Source organism: Vidua chalybeata, chromosome 25 (assembly GCF_026979565.1).
Source record: "Vidua chalybeata isolate OUT-0048 chromosome 25, bVidCha1 merged haplotype, whole genome shotgun sequence".
Classification (NCBI taxonomy): domain Eukaryota; kingdom Metazoa; phylum Chordata; class Aves; order Passeriformes; family Viduidae; genus Vidua; species Vidua chalybeata.
In genome coordinates this window covers 6034804-6044064 of record NC_071554.1, presented here as the reverse complement: position 1 = coordinate 6044064, position 9261 = coordinate 6034804, and the positions used below count along the sequence as shown (strand labels likewise).

General features: G+C 55.6%; 2 protein-coding genes across 2 annotated transcripts in view; both read right to left on the bottom strand.

The window, feature by feature from the left end:
* Window positions 1–282: 282 nt before the first annotated feature.
* Window positions 283–8111, bottom strand: LOC128799852 (uncharacterized). Its single transcript, XM_053964668.1, has 2 exons — window positions 7451–8111; window positions 283–7368 (listed from the first exon to the last, which is right to left on the bottom strand). Exon 2 carries the CDS (start codon window positions 2677–2679, stop codon window positions 1189–1191), a length of 1491 nt encoding a protein of 496 aa, XP_053820643.1. The 5' UTR covers window positions 2680–7368; window positions 7451–8111; the 3' UTR covers window positions 283–1188.
* An 11-nt stretch (window positions 8112–8122) lies between these two features.
* The window catches only part of SDC3 (syndecan 3), a 45739-nt gene continuing 44600 nt past the window's right edge, over window positions 8123–9261 (bottom strand). The window contains 1 exon segment of the mRNA XM_053964670.1: window positions 8123–8295. Within this exon segment, the coding sequence (XP_053820645.1) occupies window positions 8129–8295 (167 nt within the window). The 3' untranslated portion in view covers window positions 8123–8128.

Genomic DNA, 9261 nt, shown 5'->3' with positions numbered 1-9261 from the left:
CTCTGAGCTCTCCCTGGAGCCTTCTCCTCTCCAGGTGAACGTTTCCAGGTTGTACTGGGACAGTCCAGGCAGCGCTGGGATCATCCAGAGCTGCACTGGGATCATCCCTGGCTATGCTGGGATGGTCCAGGTTCCTCAGCATCGCTGCAGTTGCCATGGAAACCATTCATTAACCCCACCCTGATGGGCCCAGGACCAGGCAGAAACTTCTCCCTCCGCTCCCGGGGCACGACAGAGCCCGGAGCAGCCGGCACCAAGAACTCAGGCCAGGCCCTGGGCAGACAAGGTTTAAATGACTTTATTTTTTATCTTTTCCTCATTTTATAAATGGGCACAGCACAGAAATAATTAAAAAAAATAGACAGTACCATTACAGTGCTAGATCCATTGGCAAAGATTATTTTTAGAGTCTTTTCTCTCTTTTTTTTTTTTTTTTTTTTTTGTCATTATTTTTAAAGTTTTGGCCATTGAGTAAGAACAAAAACAATTAACAAACATTTTCTTTTCCTTTCCTTTTTGAAACAGACACTATGAAGCCATTTCAGTACTAAACTCTAGGAGAGTTATGTACATACAAAAAAAAGTTCTGTTTAAGATATGTCTCCTATTAAAAATATTTACATGCATTTTTTTTTTCCCTCCCGGATTCATTGAAAGCTCCAACACTTGCAGTGTTCCAGATCTTTGTTTTGTTCTCCTATGGGGATTGGAAATCAGCTCCAAAAAAAAAAGTGAAGTTGGAATTACTTCAATCTTCTGGAAAGGGAGTTTTTTTTAAATTTTATTTTTGGGATGTTTATCAATGGAATTTTTTTTTTGTTTTTTTTTTTTTTTAATTATTTTATTTTTAATTTATACAAGAAGGTTTGATGTTTATTTACAGGAGGAGCAGTGGGTGATGGTTTATCCTGGAGATGCAGTGGTGAGAGAGAAGGGGAGGATTTTAAAAAGTTTTCTATCAAACTGCAATGGATTCCTGTTTTTCGGGTGTCTGGTTTGATTGTCAGCTGGGCTGGGGTGACTTCGGCCAGGGGGACCCTGAACGGGGGGAATTCCTGCAGGAAAAATCCCTGGAGCCCTGGAGGTCTTGGGAGAAGTGCTGGAATGTGGGGTGTGAAAAAAAGTCTGGTTTTTTTTTTAACCCAAAAATCAAAATAATGGGAAAAAATAAGCACAGAAATAAAAAGATCAGCTCTGCAGACTGAGGCTCCCCACAGAGAGGGAGCAGCTCCTGGTACAGGGAATGGGGAGCTCCGGAGCTTGCGGGGGCTGGATCCACCCCGGGATCCCATCCCCGACCTGCTCCGGCCCTACCGCGGCAAACGGCTCCTGATCCCCCCCGGCTGATCCCAAACCACTGAGAGCAGGACTGGGATCGGGATCGGGATCAGGACTGGGATCGGGATCAGGACTGGGATCGGGACTGGGATCAGGACTGGGATCGGGATTGGGATCAGGACTGGGATCGGGATCAGGACTGGGATCGGGATCGGGACTGGGATTGGGATCAGGATCAGGACCAGGACTGGGATTGGGATCGGGATCAGGATCGGGACTGGGATCAGGATCGGGATCAGGACTGGGATCGGGACTGGGATCGGGATCGGGACTGGGATTGGGATCAGGATCGGGACCAGGACTGGGATTGGGATCGGGACTGGGATCGGGATCAGGACTGGGATCGGGACTGGGATCGGGATCGGGACTGGGATCGGGATCGGGACCAGGACTGGGATTGGGATCGGGACTGGGATCGGGATCAGGACTGGGATCAGGATCAGGACTGGGATCAGGACTGGGATCGGGATCAGGATCGGGACTGGGATCGGGATCAGGACTGGGATTGGGATCAGGATCGGGACTGGGATCAGGATCGGGACCAGGACTGGGATTGGGATCGGGACTGGGATCAGGATCAGGACTGGGATCGGGACTGGGATCGGGATCAGGATCGGGACTGGGATCAGGATCAGGACTGGGATTGGGATCAGGATCGGGACCAGGACTGGGATTGGGATCGGGACTGGGATCGGGATCAGGACTGGGATTGGGATCAGGACTGGGATCAGGATCAGGACTGGGATCAGGACTGGGATCGGGATCAGGATCGGGACTGGGATCGGGATCAGGACTGGGATTGGGATCAGGATCGGGACTGGGATCAGGATCGGGACCAGGACTGGGATTGGGATCGGGACTGGGATCAGGATCAGGACTGGGATCGGGACTGGGATCGGGATCGGGACTGGGATCGGGACTGGGATCGGGATCAGGACTGGGATTGGGATCAGGATCGGGACCAGGACTGGGACTGGGATCGGGACGGGGATTGCGATCAGGACTGGGATTGGGATCAGGACTGGGATCGGGATCAGGACTGGGATCGGGATTGGGATCAGGACTGGGATTGGGATCAGGATCGGGACTGGGATCGGGATCGGGACTGGGATTGGGATCAGGATCGGGACTGGGATCAGGATCGGGATCAGGACTGGGATCGGGACTGGGATCGGGATCGGGACTGGGATCAGGATCAGGATCAGGACTGGGATCGGGATCGGGATCAGGACTGGGATTGGGATCAGGACTGGGATCAGGATCAAGACTGGGATCAGGGGGATGTGAAGGGCAGGGAGGGGAGGGAGGAGCAGCAGGAATCGGAGAGGTGGAATCCTGCATCCCTTGGGACAGGGAATGAGGGGGACCCCCACATCCTTTGGGACAGGGAATCCTGCATCCCCTGGGACAGGAAATCCCGCATCCCTTGGAAATGGGGCTGAATCCCAAATCCCTTGGGACAGGGAATGAGGGGGAATCCCGAATCCTTTGGGACAGGAGTCGAGGCTGAATCCCACATCCCTTGGGAGCAGGGCCAAGGCTGAGTCCCAAATTCCTTGGGACAGGAAATCCCACATCCCTTGGGCAGGGAATCCTGAATCCCTTGGGACAGGGAATGGGAATGAGGCTGAATCCCACGTTCCTTGGGACAGGGACCAAGGGCTGCAGAACTCAGCACGGGGTGCTGGAGGACAAATCCTCCTCCTTTTCCTCTTTTTCCTCCTCCTTTTCCTCTTTTTCCTCCTCCTCTTCCCCCTCAGGAGCAGAGCCCCCGGCCCCGTGCCCCTCTATACATCTCTACATATACATTAATTACATACACATATTATATACACACACACCCCCCCAGCCCCAGCCCTGCTCCCACAGCCCCATCCCTGCTCCCGGGGATCCCAGGGAGCTCATTCCCACCAAACCTTTCTGGACTGAAAGCACAGAGTTACTTCAGAGCCTGGCAGAAAACCTCGGAGCCGGAGAAGATCATGGCAAGGGTGGTTACGGGAGAAAAGGGGAATTTAAAAATCCATTCCAGTTCTCGCCTGGTGGGTTTGTTCCCGTGGAAGGAACTGAGCTGGGGATTCACAGCAGGGAGAGCTCGGAATGCTGGAGCTGGAGATGAGGCAAAGGAACTCCCAGACAGGGATTGTCAGGGAAGTTGGGGAGGGAGAGGAGAAATTTGAGGCAAACCAGCCCATCCTGGCAGTCCCCCAGCCCGAGGCATCCCCTTCCCATCCCCTTCCCATCCCCTTCCCTGCAGCTGGATCCCCCCAGCAGAGCTCGTTATGGAAAGGTCCAAAATCAGCGAGGTTTTTGGAGCTAAGGGACAACTCCATCCCACCACGGGCACCTGGTGCTTTTCAAGGAAAGATCCAAGATCAGAGAAGATTTTGGAGCTAAGGGACAACTCCATCCCACCACGGGCACCTGGTGCTTTTCAAGGAAAGATCCAAGATCAGAGAAGTTTTTGGAGCTAAGGGACAACTCCATCCCACCACGGGCACCTGGTGCTTTTCAAGGAAAGATCCAAGATCAGAGAAGTTTTTGGAGCTAAGGGACAACTCCCAGCCCTGCAAAACCCAGCCAGGGCTGGGTCCTGCTGCTGCTGGGCCCCTTCCATGTCCTGCCCTTCCCAAACTCCCCATTCCAGCCCTGGTTTGGGGCTCTCTGCTCTTCCCTTCCCTTTGGATGTGGCCAAGGAGTTCCTGGCTGTTCTCCTGCTGGATATTCTCCTGCTGCAATTCCAGCAGGGAGAGCCCCAAGGCTGGCACAGCTGGCAGAGCAGCCCACACCACCCTGCAATTCCAGAAACTCCTAAAATTATCCAGCTGGAAGAGCCGAGGTTCTCCCTGCGGCTCCAGCACATCACGCACACGCAGGAACGGGCGGAAAAGAAACGGAAAAGCTGTGGAAAAATCACTCGGGGAGCACAGCTGGGGAAGGACCAGCACATCTGGGCACTGCTCCAGCTGTTCCTGGCTGGGATCACCATGAGGGGTGGGAATTTGGGCAGAGGGGACGATGCCAGGCTCGCCTTCGGGAAGGGAAGATGCTGGAGCCGCTTCCGCTCCCGCTGGAGTTCATTTTCCCAAAATCCTGCTCTGGGGGATGGCTCCTCCCACGTGGAGCCTCCTCGCCTCTTCCCCATCCATGCTCCCACCAGGAATCCCCGAAAAGCCCCGGAGCAGGAGCGGCTGCAGGAGGGAGCAGCCACCTCCACCTGCGCCACGCACCGGCCCTCGGGGTTTTACCCATCCCTGTGGCTCTGCTCATGGAGAAATGGCTTTATCCAGGATTTTCTGGGGAGATGGACTTCCCCCAAAACTCCTGCCCGTATTCAGCTCCATCCCAGCTCCTTGGAGGGAGGCCCAGGGTCACATTCTCCAGAACAAGGCTTCTTTTTCCCCCTCAAACATCGACTCCGACAGCCCGGTGGAGCTGAGGTGACACAAGAGGCTGTGACACCATTGCACAACCACAAAAAGTTGCCTCCAAACCGAAAAAATTCTCCTGGAGCTCACATCCCTCTCCAGGTGGAGAGCAAAAGCATGGGAGCAGGAGATAAACAATGAATTGTTTCATCACTTCTGATTAGCAGTTTAATTGCCTTCACCTTTTTTTATTGTGTTTATCTCATATTTTAATTACTGCAAAAGTCCTGCCCAGGCTCCTCTCACCCTCCCACCTCCAGCTTTCCTCACTCCCGAAGCTGTGATGGATTTAAGTGCCGGGATTACAACCTAACACCAGCTGAGAGGGACGAGGTTAAGCTTGAGTGAGTAAAAAAATTGTATTAGGGAACTTCAGACTATTAAATAGGAGGAAAAAATGGAATGAAGAAGATTAAGGAGGCAGCTCTGAAAAGCAGCATTAAAAAGATTAAGCTGGGAGGGTGTTTTTTTAAAGCAAGCTCCAAAGATTAAATCCAGGTTTTCCCCAAAGATGGGGATTTTGGGTGGCCTTGGTGACCTTGACTTGTGCCACGCCCCTTTGTGTGATCCCAACAGGGCCAAAATCCTCCAAATCATCAAATCCAGGAGTCCAAACTCCCTCTGGAGCAGCACAAAGTGGCTCTGGGTTGGCACCAGGCTCCTTCTGAGTGTGTTCCCTCCTCTGGAGCATCCTCATCCTTCATCCTCATCCTCATCCTCATCCTCCCTCCGGGATGGACGTGGAAATGGTCACTCCCAGCACCACCACCCCACACATCCAACAGGGCCTTCTCCAAGCTCCAAGAACCTCAGCCACGAGGGTTTTGAGGCTGACAGCTCAAAAATGAGGATTTAGAGCTGATCCATGCACGGGGCTCTGTTCCCTATCCCGAAGCAAAGCCAGGTCATCATTTTGGGTTGTATCCCAGGGAAAAGCAGCCCAAAGCTCCCAACTTCCCAACTCCAAATCCCACGTGAGCATCCCAGTGCACTGAGAAATTCCAGGGATTTCATTTCCTTCCATACCTGTGTTGCTGTGGGTGTACAGGAGTGGAGATATGTGTTTATATAGATTCAAAATATTCTCCTGGCCTCAAATCCCTTCCACAATGAAGCTCTTCTGTCTTGTGACCCCCACCAGGGCCATAAAACCCTAAATCCTCCAAAGCCCTCTGTCTCTGTGCAGGTTAATTCACAAAGCAATGATTTTTTTTCCCCCCAAATTTTCCCATTTAAATTGTTCCAAGAGCAAATCAAAAGTTTCCATGGGAGCCCATCGAGATCACGACCATTGAGACAACAAAACCCCACAAACAGGGCTCCAGCTAATTAAGAGCCACCTCACTGAAACACCTCAACTGAAATATCTGCATTAATTAATCTGCACCCTGGGCAGCCTCGGAGGGGACACCTGGGGCGTGCCAAGGTCGGGTTCTCGCTGGCCCCGTGGGTTGTGCTGGGATTTAAACACCAGCAAAGGAAAACCATCAGTCCTGGGGATTCAAAAAGCAAAGGAAAACCATCAATCCTGGGTGTTCCCATTGATTTTGGGATCTTTCCAGTGATCCAACCAGCCCTGGGGCTGAGCCATGCTTCTGCCTCCCCTTCCTCACCTCTGGAGCCGGCGGGATCCCTGCCAGACCCTGAGGGACAGGGATGGTCCCTGCTGGATTTCCTTCCTTAGCTGCATCCCACGCCTTGCAGAGCTCTGCCATCCTCCTCTGGGAGAGGATTCACCTTCTCCATTCCCAGCTCCTCCCCAAGGAATGTCCCGCAAAGCCGAGCTTTAGTGGTCACAGTGAAAACCCAGCCCGAGCCAAGTCCCTTCCTGGCCACACCCCTCAGCCAGATGCGGATCCAAGAGGTTCCAGGGGGTGGCCGGATGGCAGCAGCCTGGGATGCCCCGATGCAGCTCCACAAGCGCTCCAGAACGTTGATCCAAAGGGATCATCCCCAGAGTTTGTATTTATTTCCTTTTTTCCCCACTCCAGGAGTGAATCCCAGGTATTCCAGCCCCTTGTGCTTTTCCCAAGGTTCCAGGAGCGTTGGAGAGTCACGTTCTCTCTTCCAGCAGAAGGGGATTCCTGCAGAACGGCCAACCCCATTCCAAAAGAAAACCAAAAAAAAACTAAAGACGAGACAGAGGGAAGGAAATCTCCTTCCTTTATGGACGGAACAAAAAGGGCAATAAATCCAAAGCAATCCCCCTGTGCCCCAGGGCTGGCAGGAGGAGTCTGAATCCCAGAGTTCCTGGTGGTGGTGGGAGAAGTCCAGCTGAGCTCCAGGCAGCTCCGTGGGCAGCCCATCCCCTGCTCTCCAGGGCATTCCCGGGCACGGCTGCCCTGGCATCGGCTCCTTGGCATCGGCTCCGTGTCCCGTCCCTCCCGCCAGCAGAAAGGCCAGCGGTGCTCGGTGTCACCTCAGGGTGCTTGGTGTCACCTCGGGGTGCTCGGTGTGACCTTGGCAGTGCTCAGTGTCACCTTGAGGTGCTTGGTGTGACCTGGGCACTGCTCAGTGTCACCTCGGGGTTCTCGGTGTCACCTCGGGGTGCTCGGTGTGACCTTGGCAGTGCTCAGTGTCACCTCGGGGTGCTCGGTGTGACCTTGGCAGTGCTCAGTGTCACCTCGGGGTGCTCGGTGTCACCTCGGGGTGCTCGGTGTGACCTTGGCAGTGCTCAGTGTCACCTTGAGGTGCTTGGTGTGACCCGGGCACTGCTCAGTGTCACCTCGGGGTGCTTGGTGCCACCTCAGTGACCTTTGCAGTGCTCAGTGTGACCTCAGCGCTGTTCGGTGTCACCTTGGTGCTGCTCGGTGTCACTGTGGCGCTGCTCGATGTGACCTCGGGGTGTTCGTTGTCACCTCAGCGGTGCTCAGTGTGACCGTGGCGCTGCTCGGTGTCACCTCAGTGCTGCTTGGTGTGGCTTCGGGGTGCTCGGTGTCACATCAGCAGTGCTCTGTGTGACCTCGGGGTGCTCTGTGTGACCCTGGCACTGCTCGGTGTCACCTCAGCAGTGCCCGGTGTGACCTCGGGGTGCTCTGTGTGACGCTGGCGCTGCTTGGTGTCACCTCAGCAGTGCCCGGTGTGACCTCGGGGTGCTCGGTGTGACCCTGGCACTGCTCGGTGTCACCTCAGCAGTGCTCGGCGTGACCCCGGGGCTGCTCCGGGCACCCCGTGCCCCCCCATGCCAAGGACGCGTTTCCTCCTACAGCCACTGTGGGTTTTGCTTTTAAAAATTCACAGTCTGATCCCAAAAAAAGAGAGAGAGGAGGGAGGAGAGAGAGACTGGATGGAGGAGAGGAGGGGGAGGGTTTGGAGCAGGGAGGGAGGGAGGGAGGAAGCGTGAGGCACTCCGGGCTCTCCGTCTACGCGTAGAACTCCTCCTGCTTGTCGGGCTTCTGGTAGGTGACGTTGGCCTGCTTGGGCTCCTCCAGGGTGTAGCTGCCCTCGTCCTTCTTCTTCATGCGGTAGATGAGCAGCATCACCAGGAAGGCGGCGAAAAGGGCGCCCACCACGCCTCCCACGATGACCGCTGCAACAACGCACAGGGGACACGGCCGTCAGTGCCACCCGTGGCTGTCAGTGCCACCCGGGGCTGTCAGTGCCACCCGTGGCCGTCAGTGCCACCCGTGGCTGTCAGTGCCACCCACGGCCATCAGTGCCACCCGGGGCTGTCAGTGCCACCCGGGGCTGTCAGTGCCACCCGTGGCTGTCAGTGCCACCCGGGGCTGTCAGTGCCACCCACGGCCATCAGTGCCACCCGTGGCTGTCAGTGCCACCCACGGCCATCAGTGCCACCCACGGCTGTCAGTGCCACCCACGGCTGTCAGTGCCACCCACGGCTCTCAGTGCCACCCGTGGCTGTCAGTGCCACCCGGGGCTGTCAGTGCCACCCACGGCTGTCAGTGCCACCCGTGGCTGTCAGTGCCACCCACAGCTGTCTGTGCCACCCACGGCTCTCAGTGCCACCCACGGCTGTCAGTGCCACCCACGGCTGTCTGTGCCACCCACAGCCGTCACTGCCACCCATGTCCATCACTGCCACTCATGTCCATCAGTGCCACCCACAGCTGTCAGTGCTACCCACGGGTGTCAGTGCCACCCCCTGCCCTCAGTGCCAGCGCCAGCCCCAGCCCGGCCTCCAGCACAGAGAGTCTGGGGGGGATCCTTTGGGATTCCAGCCTGGTTTTGGGCTCTGGAAATCTGGGAGCAGCCTCTCAGCAGTGGCTGGGTCACCGCAGCACATCTGTCACATCTCAGCACATCTTTGTCACATCTCAGCACATCTTTGTCACATCTCAGCACAAATTGTGGACAGTGTTCCTGGCAAAGGCCTGGAGACCCCTGGGACCCCCCCCCCCCCCCCCCCCCCCTGCAGGGCCATGGAGCAGTTTTGGGAGGTGGGTTGGGTTATACCAGGCTCAGCACTGCCACGCTTTGGGGGGATCATTCGGGATTCCAGCCTGGTTTTGGGCTTTGGAAGTTTGGGAGCAGCACT

Bases quoted from the DNA above. Each gene is read 5' to 3' on its own strand.
- LOC128799852 (XM_053964668.1), bottom strand. From the start codon at position 2,679: ATGCAGGATTCCACCTCTCCGATTCCTGCTGCTCCTCCCTCCCCTCCC.